Source organism: Callithrix jacchus, chromosome 8 (assembly GCF_049354715.1).
Source record: "Callithrix jacchus isolate 240 chromosome 8, calJac240_pri, whole genome shotgun sequence".
In the NCBI taxonomy this organism is placed as follows: Eukaryota; Metazoa; Chordata; class Mammalia; order Primates; family Cebidae; genus Callithrix; species Callithrix jacchus.
This window is the reverse complement of record NC_133509.1, coordinates 89,125,505-89,152,888: the sequence shown is the minus strand read 5'-3', so window position 1 is coordinate 89,152,888 and position 27,384 is coordinate 89,125,505. Positions and strand designations below refer to the sequence as shown.

Below are 27,384 nucleotides of genomic sequence, written 5' to 3'. Positions count from 1 at the left end.
CAAATATATGACAAAGAGTGCTAATAAATTAATAGAAAAAAAAACAAATGTTCTAATGGAAAAGGAGACAGAAGAAAAAATAAAAACTAGTAGACCATAAATATACAAAAAAGTATCAGCAAAGAAATCCATCTGAAAATAATGAGAGCCTCTTCAATCAACAAGGGTAACTTTTCTTTGTTTTTAACAATATCCATTGTGGAAAAGAGTGCAAAAAAGAAACATATTTAAATGTTCACAGGAGCATTTACTGGCCCACTCTTTCAGGAGGATGTCATGGTTAGTATTAAATGCCTACATCAGAAACTCTGAAAGAGCACAAACGGACAATCTAAGGGCACACCTCATGGAACTGGAGAAACAAGAACAATCCAAACCCAAACCCAAGCAGGAGAAAAGAAATAACAAAGATCAGAGCAGAATTAATTAAAATTAAAACAACAACAGCAACAAAAATACAAAAGATAAATGAAACGAAAAGCCGGTTCTTCGAAAAGATAAATAAAATTGATAGACCATTAGCAAGATTAATCAAGAATAGAGAAGATCCAAACAAGCTCAATTAGAAATGAAGTGGGAGATATTACAACTGATGCCACAGACATAACAAAAGATTATTAAAGGCTACTATGAACACCTTTACATGCTTAAGCTAGAAAACCTAGAGGAGACAGATAAATTCCTGGAAATGTACAACCCTACTAGATGAAGCCAGGAAGACTCAGAATCTCTGAACAGACCAGTAACAAGCAGCAAGATTGAATGTAATTTTGAAAACTGCCAACAAAATAAAAGTCTAGGACCAGACAGATTCACAGCTGAATTCTATCAGGCATTCAAAGAAGAATTGGTACCAATCCTATTTACACTATTCCAAGAGATAGAGAAAGAGGGATTCTTCCCTAAATCATTCTCTGAAGCCGGTATCACCCAAATACCAAAACCAGGGAAGGATATAAACAAAAAAGAAAACTACAGACCAATATCCTTAATGAACATAGATGCAAAAATCCTCAACAAAATACTAGCGAATTGAATCCAACAGCCATATGCAAAAGATAATCCACCTTAATTAAGTAGGTTTCACACCAGGGATGCAGAGTGGTTTAACATATGTAAGTCAATAAATGCGATACACCTCATAAACAAAATTAAAAACAAAAATTACATGATCATCTCAATAAATGCAGAAAAAGCATTTGACAAAATCCAGCCTCCCTTTGTGATTAAAACCCTCAACAAATTCAGCATAGAAGGGACGTACCTGAAGGTAATAAAAGCCATCTCTGAGAAACCCACAGCCAACATTATACTGAACGAGGAAGACTTGCAGGCATTCCCCCTGAGAACTGGAACACGACAAGGATACCCACTTTCACCACTTCTAGTCAACATAGTACTGGAAGTCCCAGCTAGAGCAATCAAACAAGAGAAAGAAATCAAGAGCATCTAAACCAGTAAAGAGGTAAGCGAACTGTTACTGTTTGCTGACACTATGATCGTATACCTAGAAAACCCTAGAGACTCATCCAAAAAGCTCCTAGAACTGGTATGTGAACTCAGCAATGTTTCAAGATACAAAATTAATGGACACAGGTCATTAGTTCTGTTATACACCAACGGCGACCAAGCTGAGACTCAAATCAAGAACTCAACTCCTTTTACAATAGCTGCAAACAAAATGAAATACTTAGAAATATACCCAACCAAGGAAATGAAAGATCCCTACAAGGAAAACTACAAAACACTGCTGAAAGAAATCAGAGAAGACACAAACAAATGGAAACACATTCCATGCTCATGGACAGGTAGAATCAATATTGTGAAAATGACCATACTACCAAAAGCAATCTACAAATTCAATGCAATTCCCATCAAAATATCACCATCATTCTTCACAGAATCAGAAAAAACAATCCTAAAGTTCATGTGGAACCAAAAAAGAGTCCATATAGCCAAAGCAAGGCTAAGTAAAAAGAGTCACAAATCTGAAAGAATCACGTTATCCGACTTCAAACTATACTACAAGGCCATAGTTGCCAAAACAGCACGGTACTCGTATAAAAATAGGCTCTAGGCCAATGAAACAGAAGAGAGAACCCAGAAATAAAACCAAATACATATAGCCAACTGATCTTCAACAAAGCAAACAAAAACATAAAGTGGGGAAAGGACATCCTATTCAGCAAATGGTGCTGGGATACCTGGCTAGCCACTTGTAGAAGAATGAAACTGGATCCTCATCTCTTACCTTATACAAAAATCAACTCAAGATGGATCAAAGACAAATATAAAATGGAAACCATAAGAATTCTAGAAGATAACATTGGAAAAACTCTTCTAGATATTGGCTTAGGTAAAGACATCATGATCAAAACTCAAAAGCAAATGCAACAAGATGAAGATAAATAGATGTTACTTATTTAAACTAAAAAGTTTCTGCCCAGCAAAAGAAACAATCAGCAGAGTAAACAGACAACCCATAGAGTGGGAGAAAATCTTCACAATCTATATATCCAACAAAGGACTAATTTGCAGAATCCGTAAAGAACTCAAACAACTCAGCACAATTTGACAAATGTTTTCAGGCACAGGAGAAAGTATACTTAATAAAATAGACGTTTCAGAAATAGCCTGCGTCAAATTCTACTCCATCCTTTTAATAATTCTACATCTTTATGCTATAATCTTACCTAGCATAAACTTAGATCAGAACATTTACTTTAATCAGAAAACATGTTAACAATTGTGTTGCCCAGCAATTTGGTAAAGGGCAGGAACTGAAAGATCTTCTATTTCCATTAACTAAATCATATTTAACATTAAATAATAACACAAACATAATTGTCTAGTTTATTCCATTAAACAAATTTTATTTTGTGTGACTACTGTGTGTTAAGCTCTGTACTGATGGTTAACTTGACAGAGTCTTCTTTAATGCTTTGGATTTGAGATCAAAGAAAATTCAAGTCTAAGGGGTTAATCAGAACAGTTGCCCCTAAATCTAAATCCCAGCAGAACAGCAGCTCCTCTGACAGAAATTCCTCTGTTACATAAAAAAGACGCTGGATGTTTTATGCCTCAGCTGCTATGTCTTACCTGCAAAGCGCTCCTACTCCTGCACATATAAGACACCCATCCTAAACCCAAACCTCAACACTGAAATGCAGTGTGCCAAAAATTAAGTCAGTCTAGCACATAATCATAATTCCAAAGGTAAATACTTTATTTGAATCCAATTTCAGGGCAAGCAGATCAACTGAAGCCACCTGTTACATGCATAGAACGTTCTTTTAGCAGTTCAGCAACAAAAACCGAGAAATATTCATTCTTTATCAAATTGCTCAAATGTCACTTTTAAAGGGAAGGTTATCTATGGGACAGCTGGCAACATACTAGTTGTATTCAAAGACTCTACACCTGCATTTTAGAAGGCACTGGTAATTGAGAACATTGTAATGCACTATTACTGCGCTGGTGGAGAAAATTAATGAAAAATATTACTAGGTGTATAATTTTTAAGAGCATTACATTTGATAATTTAACTGTGAAAACCAAAATCATTTAAGTTCTAAAACATACAATTTGCCTGAAGAGTCTGCACACCTTTTCAAAAGGTTCATTAAATAATTCCAGTGTTACAAATAACCTCTTTAACCTGTAACAACAGAATAGACTTTCAACAGCTGTCAAAATAGATTCCAGCATCCATTCTATTCAAGTGTGTTAGAAGAAGATCTTAAAACTGTCAAGGAGTGTCAGAATGTGGGTAACTTAGTAAAAAATGTAACTGCGCTGATTCTGCCAACTACAGAGAAAAGGAGAAAGCTCAAATCAGCTCAAGGAAAAAGATCAATCAAAGGGAGAAGCATAAGGAGATGATCATATCCAACTACAGGTAATGTCCCCACTCGGTGCTCAGATACAGAGGGCTTCCTCTAATAGGAGACTGCAGACTAGGATTCTGAAGAGGCGTCATTCATTCCACATAACAGATAAACATCTCCTACAGGCCACCCTGCTGCTTCTTGGGGCACTGCTAATTTGGAACAGGGTTGCCAGACTCAGCAAATAAAACTACAGGACCCCTAGTTACATTTGAATTGCAAATACACCATGAATAATTTTCTAGTATAAGTGACATAAGTATGCCCCATTTGCAGTTCAAATTTAGCTAGGGTTCCTGTAATTTCTCTGGCAACCCTACACGAGGGAGATAAAGTATAGCCTCTTTTCTCCTGGAGCCAATGTTCCAGAGCAGGATTTCTTAAAAGGTAAAAAATGTATCTTTTTATCCTATCTCTACCAAAATACAAAAAATTAGCCAGGCATGCTGGTGCGTGCCTGTAGTCCCACCTACTCAGGAGGCTGAGGCAGGGGAATCACTTGTACCCGGGAGGCAGACGTTGCAGTGAGCCGAGATTGTGCCACTGCACTCCAGATTGGCAACAGAGTGAGACTCCACCTCAAAAAAAAAATCTTTTAAGCTATACAAAAGTTAAATTAGCAGCACACTTTACTCTCATACACTTTTCACCAAGATTCACCAATTCTTAATTTTTGTCACCTTACATATAAACATTGAGAGAGTAAGCTGAAGTAAGTCCTCACCCCTAAAGAATTCTGCATGCATCCCCTAATAGTAAGGACATTTTCTGGTGTGGCCAAGGTACAATTATAACAGGGAAATTTATAATTGATATAGTATTATCCCCTAATACATAGACTATATTTAAATTTCACCAATTGTTCCAATACTGTCCTTTATAGCAATGTTTTTTCCCAATCCAGAATCCAATTCAGAAGCTCATGTGGCTTTTAGCTATCATATTGCTGTAGATTCCTTCACTCCGGGGCATGCCCTTACCTAACATTGTAGTATCAATCTAATGTGCTAAGTGCTGAGCTGGTGACGTGCAGATGCCATGTGGGAGCTCACAGGACAACAAGGAATCTTCTTCTCTGTCCTCACACAAACATATCTGCTCTATTCAAGGACTGATGGATACCACTTGCCAGCTTAACTTTGAAGTTCAACAAAATACCCAAGCATCTCCTATTTTAACTCTGGGCATCTTTCTCTCTCTCAGTGAGAAGGTAGGAAGTCTTAACAAACAAAAACAAAAAACCAGCAACATCAATTCTTGTCTAAATTATTCCTACCTAAAATGTTGTGAACTAAACATACATATGCCACAATTACTTCCATATAACCCACCAGCAAGATGCTTAATATCAGAATCACACATGAGGCTCAAGTTTGACCTTATAGCTCAGAATTTCAATATTTTAACTGTGCTCAGATCATCTGCAAATACCACAATAATCTGGAAAATGTGCTAACACAGCTCATTCTGCCACAAAAAGAAAATGTGAAAATAGGGACGTTTTGTTAAAATAATACCAACAAAGAACAATGACAAGAAAGCTTTCTCTTTTTCCAACTAACGCTTGTTCAGTGAAAGGTAAAAGAGGAAAAATATTAAAGAACAAAAAGGAAAGCATAATTATTTTCTTGTTTAGCTGAGGTATACAAAAATACTCAAAGGTTTCGCACTGAATGGGTTTAAGTTGAATAATAACTTTTATCCAAGGTTACGTCTTTAAAAACAGAATTTTAAATAATTATCAGAAAATTTTAAAGAGTTCATACTATCAAAATAGGTATAGAATCCCTGTGGCATGCTTCAAATGGTTCTATGACCACTCATACTGGAATATTTACAGGCAGGGACACAGAGGTCATAATACAACATTTTATGTAACTTTCTCTGAAAGAAATTCTTTAGCATGGACCTCTGAGTCCTTCATGCTTGAAGAGAGTACATTCAATGATCTTATCAATTAAAAAGATGAAAGTGAACACAACCTTAACTTTGACATCATAGAGAGGCCAGCCTGTGGGAGTCAGGCCCATGAGGCTTCAAGTCCCAATTCAATTGGCTCATCAGACTCAGGCCTTAGTTCAGGCCCAGAGGTGCCTGGTGTTCACCAAGAGAACCATGTGTTTATTTCGGCTCTTGCTAAGAGTGCAGAACCTCTGAAAAAGCAACCATGGTTATCTTTTCCTGGACCTTTTAAAACCCACATTCCTAAATTTTTATCCCATTGTTTCAACTGGTACTTTGAGAATAATGTCACTCTGCTTTTGTATAGTATGATGCAGTTTACTAAGTACTTTACACATCCATAATCCTGGTCACAGCCTTGTGACTTCTGTAGTGGTAGCTCCATTTCACAGATGAGGAAACAGGCTCAGAAGGCTTAAGTGATTTTTACCAAGTAACACGCTTGTACGTGATGACACCGAGACCCCAACCCAGGTTGTCTATAAGGGACTGAGGGGAAACAGCATCTATTTCATCTGGCCTTTATCACATAAATCTTGGTAACAGCATGAGGATTCTTACCTTGACCTGTTTTATTATTGAATCTGTATGCACTTAGATTTATCTCACAACCTAAATGGGAAACTCCTTATGGATTATGGATGTGAGTTAAATTTCTTTAAATTCATTCATCCGCTCTTTCAACAAAAACGTTCTAAGATCACCTATGTGCTAGACACAACATTAGGCACTGTAGGGTAAAAGTGACTAAGACACAGTGTTATCAGATGATGACCACCACCAGTACCCTGAGACTAGTTCTATACACAGGTATCAGCAGGGCTCCAGCAAGCCCTGAGACCCTCAGGAAGAGCTGTGGTAGACAAGGAGACTCCTGGATGGTCCATACCACCATCCACATTAACACCCAGTAAGGTACTGTTTAACCAACAAATGAATGAAATTTCTCCCCATAGGCAGTGGGCAGTCATGAAGGACACCCAGTGCTCCACCAGGGTTTAGGGCAACTCCAGAGTAGCCGAGTCAGATTCTGCATGAACCAAGAAGACATTACTGGAACAGTGATTATAATATGCTTCCTACACTATAACACTCTGCAATTTCAAAATATGAGTGCTAATCACTTTCTGATACAAACAAATCTGCTTTATTGTGAGTAAAGAACCAGAAAGGGGTGGGGGAGTCTGGAAATGACTTTGAGGGGACAAGTTTAATGAATGTAGTCTTTGAAATTCAGGTAAATAGAGTCGCTGTCATTTCCAGCACAAAAAGTCATTCACTGTGGCAGCCAAGTTGGCCATGAGAAAGTTGTGATACCAAAGTCTAGGTCATACATGGTTGGGAAGCGACTGGATGTAACGCCAGCTCTTTCCCTACTAACAGGTGTCCTTAGCTGACCCCTATATACCACAGTCTTCTCAAGTCTTCAACAAGGGACTGCAGTAGGTAAGGTCTCTTCCACTTCCTTAATTGTATGTTGCTAGTAAATGAAATAAGTACAACTCACTCATAAAAACTGTAACATGTTTTTCTAATGTTCCAAAAATTTCCACCACTCACAAACAACAGGAGAGCTCATTTTAATTTATAGCCCTCAGATTGGTGCTTTGCCCATTTCCAGATCCCATGGAGATCCTGACCCAGCACATAAATTCCTAGTTTGTCAAAGTCAAGGACGTCATAAGCAATTAGATAACACATTCCTAAGTCTTTCCTTTCTGCAGCGTGCAGGGCCTGTTTCCCTCCGCAAGCCCAGCCCATTCATGCAGAGGCCACAGAAGCACCCACTCCATGAGTCTTCACTGAAGGAAGAGAAATGCTTAAATCAATGCCTTTCACTTAATTTTTAAAAGCCAGTGGAAAAACAAAGCTAAGCCATACCAAGCTACAGAAAGTTAAAATATAATAAATAAGAGGGATATTTAAATCAACAAGCTGAAAAGAATTCTTCTAAGATGAAACATATAGAATGTTATTGCGAATTATTAAATCTACCATTAAAAATACACATTTTTAATTTAATTGCCAAAATTTTCATTTACCTAAGAACTGGAATCTATCTTCAGCATTCATGCAATAGCAAGGATTCAACATGGGTTTGGGGATCAGAAAGATGTTGGTGACCTTAGGCACGTTTCCAACCACTCTGAACATAAGTTTCCTCATCTGGAAAATGGAGATCGTGTCTACTTTGTGGGATTTATATAACTTAGAAACCTGTGATTAAGCATTATGGTGTGCTAGATTCTGAATGGTCAGCCCATTATCTAATTATTGACATATATTGCATTTAATTTTCACAACCACTCATTCTGCTTCTTTGTATCATTCATCCATTCAATAACAGGAGATTGTGTGTATGTATGCTGCTGCCTGCACAGTGTTGACACACAGAATGTGTTAAGAAAAAAGAATAGATGCTCTTGGCATTCAAGGAATGTCATATGGTGGTCATTTTTAGAACTACACGAAGAGAACAAAAAAGATACAGAGATTGAGATTGCAATTCTGAGTTACCTTTGTTAATAAGTGCCTCACATACTCAGCACTTATCACCACTTTTGGATGACCCAAAAGAAAAAAGATTCAAGTTAGTTCATTACATCTTTTTCTTAAATGTGGCAGCCTTGCTCATCACAGTGATCTAGCCTTTGACTATCTGCTATCGTAAAAGAACTGAAAATTAATCTACAGGTGTATTTCATAAGAAGCCAGGTGCAAACAGGCCAAGAAGTACAGGAAGAATACACTGGAAATCAAGAAGACTTTTATTTTTATTTTTTTAAGATGGAGTCTTGCTCTGCACCCAGGCTGGAGAGAAGTGGCGGGATCTTTGCTCACTGCCCCCTCCGCCTCCCAGGTTCAAGTGATTCTCCCGCTTCGGCCTCCTGAGTAGCTGGAATTACAAGTGCACACCACCACACCCAGTTAATTTTTTTGTATTTTTGGTAGAGACGGCATTCTGCCACATTGGCCAAGCTGGTCTCAAACTCCTGACCTCAAGTGATCCACCCGCCTCAGCCTACCAAAGGGCTGGGATTACAGGCGTGAGCCACCACACCTGGCCTCTACTTTTAAAACCACCCCTATTCATTCACTCATTCATTCATTCGCTCATATTGTCTCTTTCTCCTCTGCTCTCAATAGTTTTGTGTTGCTATCTTCATTCTTGATTCATACAAATCATAGAATCTTAAGGTCAGAAGTGTCTTTGGAAGTCATCCAAGAAATCACAGCTTCTTTTCTAAGCAAATAGACACTAAATTTCTACTGTCGAGAGTCACGTGGAGTGGTTCTGTACCCAGAGTGCTTGTTTCCTCCCTGACAAACGGAATAATGGCAGTTCCTACCTCATCTCATAGGGTTGTTGCAAAGAATAAATAAGATCATATTATGCAAACAACTGGCACAAGGCAGGTGCTCTATAAACAGGAGCCGGTTTATTTACCAGGATTATTCTGCTCAATGCTAAAGGCTCATCCAACTCTGATGAAGCCCAGGCCACTGCATCCTCTTTAGCTTATTCACATTGTTTGGGCAGCCCTAATCATCAAAAAGTTTTTCTCTACCCTAAGCTAAATGAATGGCAGCTTCCAACCACTGCCCTCCACATGGACAGAAAATTTAACCGTTCAACTCCAAGCCAACTTTCCAAATAAGCAGTGACAGCTCTCTGCTCATCTTCTCAGTTCACCCCGGCTTTCAAGTGTCCCCGCCATCCTGTCTTCTCTGGCCACATCCTGATTTGTCCATCTCCCTCTGAGTGTGTACTCAGCACTGCCCCCTGGACTCCAGGGAGAGTGCAGCTGGCAGCGCAGACTTGTTCTGAGTATGACTGTATTACAGAGTTTAGTAGCTTTGGAGGCAACCACAATGTGACATTACTCATATGAAGCTGTAAGGGAGCTTTTGCCAGAGTTCTTTTTACGCATGCTCTTGAAGCACTACGCCTCCTCAAGCTTAGGTTTAGGGGATGCCAACGTAGGGGCTATACTTTAGTACTTTATGCATCATCTTGTTATATTCAAATACTTTGATCATGATTCTGTCATCAAGGCATCAGTTATCCTTCTAGGTTCATCCATAGATTTGACAAACACCTTCTCAGCTTAGATTACACTGTAGCCCTTGCTGTGGCCTCAGCCTCACACAGGTATAAACGGACAGCACCCTGCCTTGGCTGAACCACGCCTTCCTAGCATTCTGCCTTGGGGTTTCTCTGAACCCCCTGCAGAAACATGTACAAACCTGGAAGTGCAGGGACTCAGCACCCCAGGCAACCCTTAGCCAAGGGGAGAGGGGAATAGTGGATGCATGCCTACCTCCCCAGTCCCTCAGCCACTTCCCAGGTACATTCCATATGGCTCCTGAGAGGATCCCTGTGGGATTAGGCCTCCCACTGCCCACAGCAGTGACCAGCTTAATAATGCAGACTTGTGTTGACTCTTCCTCCTTCCCTGTTTCTCTTTTTCTAGTCCCTTCTCTTGCCTGGTATCTGTGCCCAAAATCATCTGCACACCAGCCCTTGCCTCAGGCTCTGCCTTCTTGGGGACCCAGGCTAAGTCACACTCCATCAACGCCACTGATAATGTCCAACATGTGAGCTCCAACGTGCAGCATCAGAGATCTCCCTTCAGGCAGACAGTGGCTGAAGCCAGGCCTATAATAGTCACCGAAGCCACTCTAAAGCCACACAACTAGATTTTCATCTGCCACTATTTCTCCATTTAGTTCATTAGGAAATCAGAGGCGCTGTCAAAGGCTGTGCTGAAACTTAGATACGGGATGCCCACCAAATTTCCTGTGATCTGCCTGGAACACAGAAGTCTCTTGGCAAATGCTATCTCCCTTCCTTTCCCCCCACTCCATCAGATAGGAGATGGCTTAGTTCTCCATGGTCCATCGTCCCACTCGTAGGAAAACCATGTTGGTTCCTATTTATTTGTCCATATGCTCACAGATCATGTTTTAAATATTCTTCTGGTATCCTGCACAGGCCCAGTATTAACCTCTCAGATGCCTACAGTGTATGCAACCTGGTTTCTCCCTCCATTTTCCTTTTTCAAATGGAGACAAGGTTATTTATCTTGAAGCACATGGAGTGGCTCTGAAGTCAGATGGCTTGCTTCTCCCATTCACTTACCACTCTTCAAAATTTCAAAACTGGTTCAGCATTGCCATTTTAGTCACGCCTTTTAACTGTGTTTAAATCACATGTTTGGTGCACAAACACAGATAGAAGTGTATACAATGAAAGTCAATGTCGTGTATGTATTTATGCTGCACATACAGACACTTGGATTCTATGACAGATCAGGATAAGCTGCTTCAGAAATTCCAATGACTGCGCTTTATGGAGTGCTCTGGGGAAGCAGGGAAAGAGATCTCTCCCATGCAGTCTCTGGAATTAACATTCCTGCTCTTTCCAGCTCAACTTTACAGCCCACAGCATCAGCAAAGAAAGAAAAAAAAAAAAGGAATCTTTCCTGGAGCCTCATTTTCCATTAAGACACTGGTCACTAGAATGCCTAGAAATTTCAGCATGTCCAAAAGCTTGGGGAAACGATCCAGCCTTCTTCAAACCCAAACTCAGTGCAGGCTGTGAGAGGTAGTGAAAAGAACCAGTGTGGGAATTATTGCTGAAAGCAGTATATAAAATGCTGAAATAATTTCATGAGTGACCACACTACCAAACTAAAAAGCATAAGTATTTCAGTACTTACATGCATAAGTAAAAAGTGAAAAGATTTCTAATAATTCCACCATATGAAACATATATGCACCACTAGGATATTCTCTGAATAAAGCAATCCACGAGGATTTTCCAGGGCAAAGTGACCTCACTTTGGAGACGCTTGGCCTGTAGACACTTAGCAAGCATTTCTGTGAATTACTTTTAAGACTGATCATAATGTCCACCTTGTCCTGTCTTTCTCCTCCCCCTGCCTTCCAAAGAGGTCCTACTACCAGAGCTAAGAAAGATTTGCTTTGCTCTGCCTGTGAAGCCAACACAAAACTCTAGAGAGACTCAGAAAACGACCTTCCTCATAGCAGCAAGTTCAGGTGGGCAAAAGAGAAGTGGTCCCCATCTTGCCACAGGAAACCACCTAGGCCAGTTTAAAACCCAGCCCTAAGCAATGGCTCAAATAGGTTACTGCCATTTGATAGAAGCTGAGACAGCAGAAAGAGCCCTGGACTGAGGAGAGTCAGATTCTGACCCCAGATTTGCCAGCCATAGCTTTGTCAACCAATGTCTTGTCTCAGAGCCTGGGAAAAACCACTGCCCTTGGTCACAGATTTCCAAACTGCTCTCCTAGGACAGTTTAGGGGTTTGGGGAGATATCCACTTCCCATAGCCTTCATCTAAGCTCTCATTTGCAAACAAAAATCTTCTAACAAGTAGCCATAAAACTTTAAAGCTACTGCACTAAATTACCTCTAAATTACTTTCAGTTTCTTTCTTTCTTTCTTTTTCTTTATTTTTTTGAGATGGAGTCTCCCTCTGTAGCCCAGGCAGGAGTGCAGTGGCGTGATCTCAGCTCACTGCAACCTCCGCCTCCCAGGTCCTGGTTCAAGCAATTTTCCTACCTCAGCCTCCCAAGTAGCTGGGATTACAGGCACAAGCCACTATGCCCAGCTAACTTTTGTATTTTTTAGTAGAGATGGGGTTTTACCATTTTGGCCAATCTGGTCTGGAACTCCTGACCTGTGATCCCACCCGCCTCAGCCTCCCAAATTGCTAGGATTACAGGTGTGAGCCACTGCACCCGGCCCTAAATTACCTTCCATTTCTAATAGTCCACACTCAAAGTATGGTCCGTAGATAGGCTGCATAAACATCACCTGTGAGCCTATTACAACCCCAGAAACTCAACCCCACCTCCCCAGGCCTCCTCAATCAGAGTTTTCAGGACAAGATCCCCAAGTGATCTGCATGCACACTAAATTTTGAGAACTGGTCTATGACACTTTTATCTTTTCCTATTAGTATTTTAAAAGTTATTGCTCAATGCTAGTTCTAGTCAAAAAATATATCCTACTAGGAGGAACCAAGAGAACTAAGTCTTATAATGTTATGCATATTTAAGAGGGATGAAAATACTAGGTAACCAGATGCTCCATTTTCCTATCTTGAAATATGCTGGAAATCATGGAGTGTTGGGATTGATTCTCCACTCACCAAGCAATCACTCATGATGGTGAATATCCCTCATGCTCCCCTCTCTCTACCCTATTCAACTCATCCTTCAAAGTCCCAGGAAGCCTTCCCCTTCCATGGCACATGGACAGAGTTCCCTACATGTGTGGTGTTCTTGATGAAACTGTCATTCAAAGGACTACAATGGCAAGAATCTTGTGAGCCCTTAAAGCACTTTTTCACATGACACAGTCAAGTTTACTTCTTCCATTCAGCTTCTTAGACTGCCCAATCCACCCTGGTCTCTCACTCAATTCCAGTTTTGTTCTCTAATCAGAACCACAGCACTTAGCAACTGTGTATGATCTAATTATTATATACATGTTTGTTTTAGCTCTGCAACTCAAGCGTAAGCTACTTGAGAGGAGTAGTGTGCATTTCAGCTTTTGACAGGGCCCCAGGCTCTCTGCTTGGGTATTTAGTAAATTTCTATGTGCTAAGGAACCCAGTCCCACTTTCTTACTGGATACACTTTGTCAGGTACCATGATAATGGCAATGTATTATCTACTGTGTAAAAGAAAACGCTGAATCATTTGATTGCTTTTTCCTAGTGAACTAAGATAGGGAAGCTATTTTAAAATGTTGATATGTAGAGTGGGAACAAAACCCTAGAATGAGCTTTGGGGTTCCAGGAAGTCCCATGTTCCTACATAAAAACAGGCAGGTCCTCTGAATTCCAAGCTGGTCTTGGGATGCAGTCTGCAGAGCAAGGCCCAAGCCTCGACTAGCTAACCGAGAAAGCTCAGCACCTGTTCTAAAAGTTCTGCTTTCTTTGGGAGAATCCTGCCTCAGGTGGCTTCAATGGAAGCAAAAATAGCTCAGAGGAGACGTCTGCTTCTGCAGCTTAATCTATGTGAATTGGATGAGCGCAGTGAGGCTTTGGAAGTAATGATCAGGAGAGGTGAAAAGGAAAGAACATACTAAAAACTCAAAGTAGGCTGGGCGCGGTGGCTCACACCTGTAATCCCAGCACTTTGGGAGGCCGAGGCGGGTGGATTACGAGGTCAAGAGATCAAGACCATCCTGGTCAACATGGTGAACCCCGTCTCTACTAAAAATACAAAAAATTAGCTGGGCATGGTGGTGCATGCCTGTAATTCCAGCTACTCAGGAGGCTGAGACAGGAGAATTGCCTGAACCCAGGAGGCGGAGGTTGCAGTGAGCCGAGATAGCGCCGTTGCACTCCAGCCTGGGTAATAACAGTGAAACTCTGTCTCAAAAAAAAAAAAAAAACAAAACTCAAAGTAGTGATTGTATTTTTTAAAAATGAAAACATTTCTATGAGCACCATACCTTTCTCAGCAAATGAGTTACACAAGGCACTTCACCCACAGATGAAAACCTCCAAATTTCTTATCAGGTCAGGAAGAAGCAATATTTTCCCTCTTCTCTAGTGTTGTCAATTCTCTTTAGCATTAGACTTCTGTAGGACAGCCTGGAGAGTTTGCAGTTACTTCTCAGCCTTTCCATCCCTCATCTTGTGTCCTTGTTTATTTAAACAAAAACAAGCCAATTTGACTGCTGTGAAGTTTGTCTGCCTTTTACTTGTTTTGATGGGGCCTGTTTATAATACATATTCAGTTGCTGATGGCTGTGAGCAACCAGGCTACACAACCAAACCCAAATTATTCACAGTGAAGAGTACAAATGTGTATGACCTGCTACAACCTACAATCAGCAGTAAACTGCTGGGTCATCCCAGACCAACCCAAAGAAAATTAAAAAACCCTAAGTGAAAAGTACTTCATATATAAAGCCCTATATACTTCCTTCAGCAAAGAACTATATTTTTTTCACATACACCAACTGAAGGGAAAAGTGTTGATAAGTTATTTGGGAAAACTGGGTCAGGGCTGCATATTTTTAGGAGAGAGAGAGAAAAAAAACAAAGCTAAAACATAGAAGGTGGGTCCCATATCTTTTTAGGGTTCCAAGTCATCCTCAATCTCTTCTTCATAATCCTTTAAATGAAAAGATTTCTGATTATTTAGGAAAATATTATTTATATCAATTCTATAGTAGTTAAAGGCAAATTTAAACCTGAGGAATAGAAAGAGGTCCAGCCTGGATGAATCATTAACAAGTAACTTCTGGACAATAACAAGGTTTTATAATCACCATTTCTCAGATAAGAAAACTGAGGCTTACGAATCATTTAACTAGCCCAGGCTGACTTAAAAATCTATACTTTAGGCTGGATGTGGTGGCTCATGCCTGTAATCCCAGCACTTTGGGAGGTGGAGGCAGGCAGATCATGTGGTCAAGAGATTGAGACCACCCTGGCCAACATGGTGAAACCCCATCTCTACTAAAAATACAAAAATTAGCTGGGCGTGGTGGCACGTGCCTGTAGTCCCAGCTACTAGGGAGGCTGAGGCAGAAGAATTGCTTGAACCTGGGAAATGGAGGTTGCAGTGAGCCGAGATTGTGCCACTGCACTCCAGCCTGGCGCCTGGCAATGGAGCAAGACTCTGTGTCAAAAAAAAAAAAAATCTATACCTTAAAAATCTACTTATAGCCATAGGAGGGCATAAGAGGCCATAAAACGTATGCCCTCCTATGGCTATAAATAAGTGGCCATCTGGACAATACTTCTTTCTCTATTTCCATCCTTCCTTCTCCTGCATGTGCCAATGTGGACAGCAACCAAGCTGCCTGCAGAAGATAATGCCACCATGTGGCCAATATGGAAACTGTCTGAACTAAATTGGTTCTACTCATGCCTCTCAGAGGCTCATGCATGTAGTCCCATATGTTAAAGGGGACAACACTATCTTCTGCAAGGAAGATGCCTTCTTGTCCCCTCTTTACAATCCTTTTTGTATTAGTATATTAAACCAACTCCTATTTACCCCTCAGAACACAGCTCAAAAGGGTCTCATCCTCAGTGAAGTCTACACTGACTCCCTAGGAAATAAGCAGCTAGGTTCACAATGCTTCCAGTATGCCTCTCCTCAAACTTTTTATCCCCATATCTATGCTTCAGCACCTAGAATTTTATATTAGTCATTTACCCCACACTGAGAGTATCTATCATGTACTAGGCACTGGACTAAAGTAAGTTATCTTCATATTTCCATTGCATAACACTGGGTCAGGAAAACAGCAAGCAGTTAGAATATGTTTGTTGAATGAATGAATGAAAAAACTACAAAAAATATCTTATCCACATCATCAGGAAAACCTCTTCTGCTGCTTTTTTAAAATTCCATTTGTGATCTTAAAAAGTAACGCAGGGTGGAGGATGGCACACTTGTACTACGGAAACCAAAAACTGTAAAAATCATGGAGCCAACATACCTACCCTCTAATGACAACAAGTTTACCCAAAGATGGGGTAAGGGTGACAGCCCCTCATATTCTAAATGTGTAACTCCCAATAAACAATGGAGTATCACATTTTTAAAAAAAGTTAGAAATGTGTCTAGAATACATACATTCTGAGAGACTCTTCAATCTCCACAATTACCTTTTGTCTCAAATATCATCATTTTGGATACTTCTTTCTCTTGCATTTAACTATAAGTATAGGGGCTGGGTGCGGTGGCTGTAATCCCAGTACTTTGGGAGGCCAAGGTGGGCAGATCACAAGGTCAGATCAAGACCATCCTGGCTAACATGGTGACATCCCATCTCTACTAAAAATAAAAAAATTAGCCGGGCTTGGTGGTTACTGCAGAGGCTGAGACAGGAGAATCGCAGGAATCCAGGAGGCAGGGGTTGCAATGAGCTGAGATTATGCCACTGCACTCCAGCCTGGGTGACACGGCAAGACTCCATAAAACAAAACAAAACAAAACAAAAAAACTGTTAAGTATAGGAACTTCCTGCCATTTACTCACTACAAACACACACAATTTTCCCACAAAATACACACTATTTTGTGGGTTACATATTTGTGGATTAACTTGTAAATCTCTTATTATTTTAAAAATATATTTCAAGTCCAAGTGACAAAAGCCATAAATAAACAATGCTGCAAAACCTATTTTTCTTTGGGGAACTTCAGGTAAAGTCAGTGGATTCCATTTTTGCCACTTGCAGGTATCAAATGACCTTCTAGTCCCAGAATGACACTGGCCAAATGTCTCCATGTTCAATTGGGGCAGTAGCTAAAGAGACTTATCTAAGGTTATAAGGATTCTGTAAACAAGACTGTACCTAGAGAGCTGATCATGACCATATCTGGTGTGAAAAAGAAAAACACACATACAAATAAATCCATAGGGATTGATTCAATCATTTTCTTGGAATCTCCAATGACCATGAGCCTGAGGCAAAGGATGAACAAGTCAATCACTAGATTCTCAATAAATTTAAGAGAATGAAGGTTAGCACCAAAATGCATCCCATAGATCTCAAGTAAATCATGTTTAATGCACAGGATATCTCACTATTCAACATCAGTCCTGCATGAAACAAGAGATACAGTCATATTATCACTAATGATTTTTTCTTTATTATACTGAGATCGAGACCCAGATATGAATTTGGTTCCCATTCATGAAGTTTTAAAATCCGAACACTAGAAGAAATGTGAGGTTTTTTAAAATTGATGATTACAAAATAAAGTGATACAAGATGACTTTGGTACAGGAAATCTCAGCCATCCAATGAATGAGTCATTCTGCACAGCCTGGTTTTCTGAATTGGTAAGAGCTTTACACATCAAAACAGCTCTGGAGGTTAATTATTCTGGGTGTAAATATTTCCAAAGTATATTGAACATTTCCTCCTCTTGTTAAAGAGTGTATCTAAAATGTATTCTTTCCATAGTCCACTGTTAATAAATAGCAATTATTGGTTTATGTTATTATAGAGTGGTGCCTGCAAGGTCAATTGAAGATTCCCACCCAAATGTTCCCAAGCCTTCAAGGTTTCTGCCCCAATTCTTGTCTAAAGTTACAGTTTTTCTGTCTCTTTCCTAGTTGTCCAGCTGTCAGGGTCACTTTTCACTACTGATAACAGCAGTCCCTCACCTCATTCTAAATGTGTTACCCCCAATACACTATGGATTATTTGTCAAATTTTTTAAAAATGTTAGGATTGTGTCTAGAATAAGAGTAAGTACATTCTGAGAGAGGGCCTGATATATTCTCTTGGACTTTGATGCTGTCTACTCTGCTTGTGAAGTGGACTTTTTGCTCCCTTCCTGGTTCCTGGCTAGTTTTGGGATATGCAGACCCACACTACAGACTCAGGTATGCTGCAGCAACTCCTGATGCTCTTTATGATCCCCACAGTCCAAAAGCAAACCAAATCATCACATGACCGCCTAAGAAATTTCTGTCCCCGGCCACACAACAAAACAAGTGCAAAGATTTCCATGCAGGCAAAATGTCGAGGTTGAAGGATTAGTTCGGAAACTGGAGAATGGTCCCTATATTACATAATGGTTCTATACATTGTATATCACATCTTTTAGCAGCATAAACAGGTGAGTATCTCACACAAATAAGTACGGCCAAACATTTCTTAAGGGAAAAGATTACCAAATGACTTCAAAAAACTCACAGCTACATTTTTAAAATTATGAGATGTTTAAAAATTAGGCCACTTCATTTTAACATCTAACTGTTTTACTTACTAACCTGGTGGCTGCTATCTTGGGAAAAGTCATCTCCATTACTCAAAGGGAAAAAGTGCTGCTCCAACATTTGAATAACCTAAAGATAAGTCTGAACACTCCCTACCAGCACTGAAATCAAGCATTCAACCTAAATGACTATAGTAAATCCTCCGCATTCTATAAAACGCAAAATTTACATAACCCTGTTTGTCAAACCTGAGAACCTAAAACCAAGCAGGTAAACCAGGCTTCCTGCTGAAATTAAGGATCAAAGCAAAGAGAGTGGATCATCAGTTACCCTAGTTAGGCTTCCACACCCCAGTGAAGGAGGCTGGCCCTCCAGCTATTTATAAACGTGTAGCTCAACCAAAAGGGGCCCTGTCATTGCCACCCCAGTCAGTCCGGGTGTGAGCTGGGAGGCTCGGGCTGAATGGAATCTCCCTTAGTGTGGCCCTCCATACTTGGCAATGCAGGATCTTTCGGGTGCAGTCCCGTCTGGTCAGGAAAAGAACTGTGAGGATTTCCAGCGGTCACTTCCACCCTATGATTCTATATATGGAAGCATCCCATTCTAGTGTTTTCACCATCGTGCACACCATACTAGGGAGGAGGAATGAGGAGGCCGGCTTGCTTCTTGCTGCTCTGAAGGCACTCTCACTTTAGTGTCTCCCAGGCCCCACTGCTCTGGACTGGACCTTGTTATCAAATGGCAACCCAGACCTCTGCTGAGCCTTACAGGCTCGCAGCTCCAACATGGAACAGCTGGAAGAGGGCCCTGCATTCTTTTCTCTGCATAAACACTGGGGGCTCTGTTCACCCTCCGGCAGCAGCATGAACTAAAGAATTTCCCCCTATCCAAAATCACAACCATCAGACTTTTCCCCCATCCCCCAGCCTCCTCCTACCCTCCAGGATATAATTTCAGTCTGTCACCACCCACGCCAGCAAATAGGAAACTGCTGGACCTTTCGACTGTATTCACTTTCCATACTAGTTGAAGTGTCCGTAAATACTAGCAGGGTAATATGAAACGATTCTGTTCTATTCAGTAAAGTTTCCTAACGAAAAGCGTTAAGGAACCCAATTCATGCCTGTCCTTTCTCCAAAACCCTTTTTCCAAGATCCGTATCAATATGGATAACGTCACGAGTGGTAAGCGTAACCCCGTAATATACATATTACTAATGTCATTTTACTAGTCTGTAGCGTCACCTACATATTATTCTGAAGACGAAGCTCTAAAACTGGAATATCCGTGGGGGAAAACGAATAATAAAACTGAATTTTCATGTACTCCTCACACAACCATATCCAAGCTTGGCTTCTGAAGGGCAGTCCTGGACGTCTATCATGTGTTGCTGAAATCCAGTGAGCCACGTTGCCCAAAAGAAGGAGGAAGGAGAAAACACACACACACACACACTCACACACACACTCACACGCACACCCAGAAAATCCAGACTCTACGTGACCTGACTGACTTATTTCCCAGGAAACTGCATGAGAGAGAAAAATCAATCATTCATGCTACAGTAGCTACCACGCGGGAAGGGGCTGACGGAGTTCACAGTGGGCAAAACCCCCAAGCGGCCGGCGGAGGTAAGCGGGCGGCGGGGGCCTGGGACCGGGTAGATACCGAGGACCTCCTGGGGCCGCGCCGTCCGGGTCCCGGCGGAGCTGCTGGCGGGGGCGGGCCCCGGCCTGGCCAGAGGCGGGGAAGCTGGGGGGCGGGCGGGACGGCGGCGGCGGCCGCGCACTTACCGGGGCTGTTGGCCTCGCGTTCGAGGATGTGCAGTTCGGCGCAGTCGGCCAGCGAGTGCTCCAGGCAGAGCTGGAGGAAGCGGGCCTGGGTCTGGCTCACGCGCTTGAGCAGCGACAGCAGCGCAACAGTCTGCTCGCACTCGTTCCAGCCCTTAAACCAGCCCGCCAGCACCCCGACCTGGTCGCGAAACATCATGGTTAGGGGGCCGCTCTCGGTCTACAGAGCTCCCTGGGCGCCCCAGTCCGCCCCGCCCGCCCCAAAGTTTGGCGGAGCCGCAGCCCCGCGGCCGGAGACGCGTTCCGGTTCCAAGGTGGCTCTGGTGCCCGGACGCTGCAGGTACTGCCTGGGCTCCTGCCTTGCTCGTCTGGTTTCAGTTACGTTCCGGTGGTTCTGGCTGATTTGCCCAGAGACGATGACAAGTAGCACGGAAATGTGTCTTTAAAAAAAATATATAACGACTTAAAAAAAAATCCCCCACAAGGCACGCAACTGAATGAAGAATGCTCTCTTTCCCTCCTCTTCTCGCAGCTTCGGGATGATTTCCGGCTCCTGGGGTCTCCTCCCCGCTGGGCGGCAGCTCTGACCCTTCACGCCCGCATTCCCAAGCGGCGATCACCACTGGAAGGAGAGAAAGAGCTGCAGTGAGACCTCGGTCAGCGGAGGAGCTCGCCCTGGGGGACGAGGGCATCAGAAAGGGCCGGAGCCGGGGTTGGGGGCGTCCCTCGGAAGGTTGGGTCCCCCGAAATCCGGCCGCCCCCTCCGCACCCGGATGCGGGAGATGGGCTATTCCCGGCGGGGGAATAGCGAGAAGCCTGCTTCCCAGGTGCAGGAGGAGACCCCGTGGCTTCCTGTTGCTGCCGCTGCCAACGGCTGGTGCTCCCCGCACGCCCCGCCCGGGGTGGCCTCGGGCGCAGTGCCTGAGAACGCCAGCACCAGCAACAGATCTTCCCCGCGCAGAAAACTTGCAATGCGGCTGCGAAGGGGCGCGGGGGTGGGGGTGGAAGCTAATGCAAAGCAGAGGCGGAGGCAGCGGCAGCCAGAGTTCCTTCCTCCTCCTCTTACTCCTCCTCCTCCTACTCCTCCTCCTCCTCCCAGAGAAGCAGCCTAGCGGCTGCAGCTCCATCTACAGCAACCGCCAGCATCTCCACCGCCAGGCGCCCCTCTGGATTTAGGCCGTGAGCAGCCGCGGCAGCAGCGCGAGACAAAAATAAACTCTCCCCACCCAAAGCTCCGCGCCCAGCGGGCGGCGGCGCAACCCAGAGCCCCGGCTCCCCCGCGCTGCGCCGTGCCAGCCCACCCGGGAGGTCTCCCAGGGCCTGCTCCGGCCGGAGTGGTCACTGTGCGCGCGCGTGTGCGTGTGTGTGTGCGCGCGCGTGTGTAGCAGGCATCCTGCCGCCGCCGCCTACGGGCTGGTCTGTCCAGCCCGGCGCCTCGCCCGCGCGTCGCAGGCCGAAGGCAGCACAGCCCGGGGCACACGCCGCCCGCGGGGAGGGCTGGGGTCCGCAGCGCTACTCCCTTCGGCGGGCTGGGCGGCCCCGCGGGGAATGCGGATAGGCGCCGCCGGCACACGCCCCCCAACGACAGCAAAGAAGAAAGTTCGGCTGCGGGGGTTCCCCTAGTCCTATCCCGGTTCTGGTGGCCACCACCCGCGGGGAAGAGAGCCCAGCGGCTCAGCTTTTCAGGGGCGGCTCGCTTCCAACACGCTGCTTCCCGGCTCCCAGAACTTCTCGGGCGGAGGGGGAAGCCCTCGGGGAGGGGGACCCCAGTGACCCGCGGGTCCCCGGCCGAGGGTCATAGGGAGGGAGCGCTCACCTTGGCGCGGCTCATCCCGGCGGCTCGGGGGCCCTTGCGGGGGTCCGGGGCCGCGGCGGCTTTCAGCGGGGTTGGGGGCGCCCGGAGCGCGGGCCGCGGGCCATGCCGTCGGGGCTGGCGGCGCGGAGAGAGTGCGGCGCTTGGAGTCAGGGCCGCGGCAGCAGCCTTTGCTGCTGCCTACAGTGTCGGCTCGCGGAGGACTGAGCCGCCCGAGCCGGAGCTCCCCACATGCTACTGATTAACATACACCATTACATCATGGGCTTGGCAGGGAGAGCCCGAACGGGGGGAGAGGAACCCGGGCGGCGGCGACGACTCGAGGGGGGAGTCGGGGGGAGGATCCCCGGACCCGGCGTGGGGCGGGGTAACGAATTCCTAAGTGGGGACCCGAAAAAGGGGAGGGGAGCGGAGTGGGAGGAGCCGGTGGCGCAGAGGGTCGGGTTGAAGGAACCTAGGAGAGAAGCGAAGAAGTTCGGGAAGAGGACGGGTCCGGGTGAATTTCTCCCCGCGGCCGCCTGTGTGTTCTGGAGGGGTCGGGGCACTCAAGGCACCCGAGCCAGGGCCAAAGGGACTCGAAGGCGCTCGGGCGGGGGCGGTGCTGCCACCCGCTGCTCGTCCTTGGGAATGTGGTTCGTCCGCTCGGGTGACCCTCGTCCCTTCTGGGGTGGCCGAGCGGTGTGGCCCGCGGGCGGTGGAGACCCGAGGTCCCTGCCGCAGACGCTGGGATGGGTTCCGGTAGTCGTGGAGGCTAAGGGCCGAAGAGGCTGAGGGGCAGTGCGCAGGATTGGACGTGCCCAGGCGCTGGGCTCCGTGCCGCCCTAGTCCAAGGGTCTGGCCCGGGTCGGGTGCCGGATGCCCTTTGCTCTGGCGCAAGCTCCTGAAGGCCAGCCCGGCGTCCGGCTGCGTCCCGTTCTAACCCCGGGGAGGTGGCCCAACTCCTGAGACCCGTCCGGGGAGTTGTGCCTGGCGCGCAGGCTGCGGCTTTGGGCCTGGAGCCGAGGCGAGCGCCGCCCTGGGCGTCAAGGAGGTGGGGCGAGGCCACCTGTTGGCGCTCCGGTGTCGCCAGGCCCCGCAATGTTCACCTGGATCTGGAGGGTGAGCAGGACCGCGGCCACACCGGGGCTTCAGGTCCTCGCCGCGCAAGAGGCGAGAGGGGCACGGCGCGGAGGCTGAGCTGTGCGGGGTAGGCTGCGAAAGTGCGTCTGCTAGTCTTGAAAGTAAAGGTTTGGTTGAAAATACTCTAAAACCTGAAGACCTCTGTACCTCTTGATATGAGTTGAATATTCGCAAGGAAGACTTGATGTCTACATCTGGGCTAGCTCCGTGATTTCAGAGGAAACACTGCGCCCTCCAGCAACTTGAGGCTTTATTTATACAGGAGTAATTCAGAGAAGGCAGTGAAACCCGTGCTTCAGACCCACCCTTCCGTACTCCTGCTAATCCACTGTTTCGAAGAGAAAGTATCTGAGATATTATTCCAGTAATTAACACTTTTGTTTTCCAATTCCAGTATACGTCCCTGGAATTTTAAAGCTTTCTTCCCTTCCTCCTCAAATTTAGTTTCTGACACGCGACAGCACCTAGCCATCTGTTAGGGTTTTTGAAAGGTCTTGTCGAGCTGCAACAATGTGGATTTTTTTTTAAAGTTCATTATGAACCAGACAGGTAAGGTACCCGCATAATTTAATGAATATTTTGCCCTATTTAGAAAACAAGAATTCTAGAGTCAGTGTTTTATTCTTGTTTTGTTTTGTTACTGTAGAGGCAGAAAGGCTTGATAGATTTTCTACAAGGATTACCATCAATTAGCTAATTTTTAGTAATAACATATCAGGAAAAAGGGAGGATTAGAGAGTATGGTCTACTTCGGTATGTATCTTACTATAAATTGTAGGCAAAGCAGATGTTCTTCTAAGGCTTTTGGAAGCTCCCAAGAGTGAATTTTTTAAAAGAAAGCAAAAGAAACAGAAATTTTATTAACTTATGTGTTGTCACCTGCAGCTTACTAAAGGTATAGTAAAACTAAAAATAAAACCAAAAAAAAAAGAAAAAAACCCACTTAGGCTGGTGAATGAAAATACTGCCATCTACTGGAAGAGTGTAGTTCTTACAACGGCCTTTGACCTAGGAAAAGACATTGACGTATCTAATTTTGAATTCTTACTGTTCAGGACCCTCTAAGACATATAAAGTTGAGCATGACATGAGCTGTCAATATTCTTGTATTTGTGTGTTGACAGTTCCTTTCCTCTGGGCAAAGAAGAGGGAATATGAATAAAACCCAGGGGAAATATGGCCTCACTCTTCCCCAAAGTGAAGTAATCATTCTAAAGGAAAACACAAACAAAAAACAGCATCACTAAATATAAGGTATTGTATTAAGTGTGGATTTTTCCTACATGAACCTGGACCCAATATTATTGATAAATAAGAAGTGCCTAACAAGTACTAAATATTCACATCACTTGAAAAATGAATGAAAATATCCTTTCATTAAGAGATACGACTATATCCATGTTCACTATATTCCTATTTATTCATCTGAAAAAATACTTATTGTGTCACTTTGTGCCAGGCACTGGGTTAGTCAATAAGTACCCTGAGTATTCTGAGTACCAAGTACAAGCACTGAGTACATAATGGTGTACTAACCAAGAGATACTTATATGAATAAAACACAGATAAGATTATGAAATGAATTCACATTCCCAAATAATTCAAATGTTTAGACTCCAAAGATTACCAATTCTAGATCAATCATTGACATATTTATAAATCACTGCTTAAGAGGATGTCTGGGTATTGTTTGTATCAGTAAGAAACCCCAGGGGGCAGAGGTGGCTCATGTCAGTTGTCCTGGTGCCTGAGGAGGCGAGGCTACGCATTCCAGGCCACTCTGGGCAACATAAGCACCTCTTATTCATTTTAAAAAAAAAAAAAAAAGGAAAGAAATCTCCCCTTCCCCCAGAAAAAGAAACCCCAAAGATTTCATGTGTATTTTTAATTTATATTTCTTCTAGAATAATCTAAAATAAACAAAAGAAATACATTAGATATAAAAGCATTAGAGCTGTTTAATTATTTGCTTTATAAATTAGCAAAAGCATTAAAATCTCTTCATAAAGGTAAGTGATAATGGATAATCGTTATTCATTTAATCATTTGATAAATATATATTGAACACTTGTTCTGTACCAAGTCCTCAAGATAAAATGTTAAGACATATGATATCTTTTATCTAACATAAAAGTTCATATAACAAACATATATATGATTATATTATATATCAAGAAAATGTATAAATAAAATTTCATATATTCATTACACATTTTTAAGTGCATATATATGCCACAGGAAAACATGTGAAAACATTTACACCAAAATGGTGACTAATGGTGACCTTCTCTACATGGTAGGATTTCTGAAGATTGTTGTCTTGTTTCTCCATATTTTCTAGTTTTTCTACTGTGGGTAAGAAAACTAAAACAAAACAAAACACTACAGGAGTTCAGGCCTACTGACTAAACTTAACTTTAGAAGTGTCCTAAAGAAACTCTACTGTAAAACTTAGGTCTGTAACTCCGAAGTATTGTTTGAGCTGGTATTGCTTCGTACCTAGGACTTGTCCTAGACTCACTGGGTCTCCCTTCCTCGATTCTGATCTTTCCACTCTCTAGCTCAGACATTTTCTGTGATTTCTGAATAGACACTGAATACATTCCAGGCTACTTGGTCTGGCATACAAAGATTCCAGGATTTGGCTACTATCTGCCCTACTGCACCTCTCTTCTACATTTCATTCACTGATTCATTCATAGAAAGTATTTGTTGAGTATAAATCACCCTGCTAGGCAATTCGAAGATACAAAAGTAGAAGAAGAACCATGCTCTCTTCAACCTCCAGTGGGCAGCATAAAGTATGTTCTTGGCATGTGTGTTCACACACACATCCACACTTCACAAAAAAAGTACAGTGTGAAGTGGGTCTGAGAGGAGGCAACACACAGTGTTAAGAGAAACAAGAAGAGCCAGCAATTCCGCTAGAAAATTAAGGAAGGCACTGTGGATCTGTTGCCTTTTGTTCATTGGATAAATAGATTCAACAGAGATAGGCAAAATTTTAAATATTTATGACCGGGGGACATAGAATCTGAAGAAGTGCATAACAAGTACTAAATATTCACATCACTTGAAAAATGAATGAAAATATCCTTTCATTAAAAGAGATATTACTGTGTCTATGTTCACTATATTTCTGTTTATTCCTTTGAAAAATGCTGATTGTGTCACTTTGTGCCAGGCACTGGGTTAGGCAATAACCCGAGTATTCCAAATACCAAGTATGGGGACTTGGTACTCAGTGCCTATACCTATGGGGACGAGGATATCTAGATATTGTTTGTATCAAGAAAGCATCCTGAGGACGCCATGTTTGTGTATTTTAAGTTCATTTCTTCTAGTAGAAATAAGATAACACAAGGAAAGGAAATGCAGGTCTTCCCAGACTTTGGTGTGTGCTAGTGGAAAGTGATCCTCTATTATCAGCATCTACTAAATGAGCTATTCTATATCCTTTTCCAGATAACCTGAGAATGAAATTTTTAGGACTCTACCCTACTGAAGTAAAAGCACCATTGCTATAAGATAACTTATACTAAAGTATGAAGACAAAAATGTTAATTTTAGCAATGTGTAATAGCAAAATGCTAGAATACCTATCTGCAGGGCAATGAGCAAATAAAGTATTAAACCACCATACTATGAATTTTATGCACTTTAACTATATATATATATATATATTTTAGAGACAGGGTTCACTATGTTGCTCAGGCTAGTCTTGAACTCCTGGCTCGAGTGATCCTCCTGCCTTGACATCCCAAAGTGCTGAGATTATAAGCGTGAGCCACCTCACCCAGCCTTGTGCACTTATTTTTTTAAAAAATAAGTTATACTTGAGAAAAATGCATCAAAATATAATAGATTGATGGACAGATAGAGAAATAGATAAATTAACGTGATAAAAAATACAGCAAAATGTTCATTGTAGAATATAGGTGGTGAGGATATAAATGTTCACCGTTTAATTCTTCCAACTTTTCTGCCCGTTTGAAATGTTTATAATAAATTATTGGAGATAAAAAGGAATGATTCTAGTTTATATGTATTGGCCTAGACAGTTAAGTTTTAAGTGT

At 43.1% G+C, this 27,384-nt stretch overlaps 1 protein-coding gene across 9 annotated transcripts in view; it reads right to left on the bottom strand.

Moving 5' to 3' along the window:
- SAMD4A (sterile alpha motif domain containing 4A) overlaps nt 1–22,394 on the bottom strand; it is a 230,112-nt gene extending 207,718 nt beyond the window's left edge. For 4 of the 9 annotated variants that reach the window (XM_078334983.1, XM_078334986.1, XM_035260562.3 and 1 more), the window contains exons 1-2: nt 22,193–22,394; nt 20,380–20,998 (exon numbers count right to left, since the gene is read on the bottom strand). Coding sequence is in view for 6 of the 9 variants with exons in the window: in XM_035260562.3 (XP_035116453.1) it covers nt 20,380–20,575 (196 nt within the window). In the remaining 3 variants the exon portion in view is untranslated. Of the gene's footprint in view, nt 1–20,379; nt 20,999–21,145; nt 21,358–21,677; nt 21,797–22,192 lie in introns of those variants that run through there. The other 5 variants (XM_078334984.1, XM_078334979.1, XM_078334980.1 and 2 more) reach the window with 2 other exon arrangements.
- Between the last annotated feature and the right edge of the window lie 4,990 nt (nt 22,395–27,384).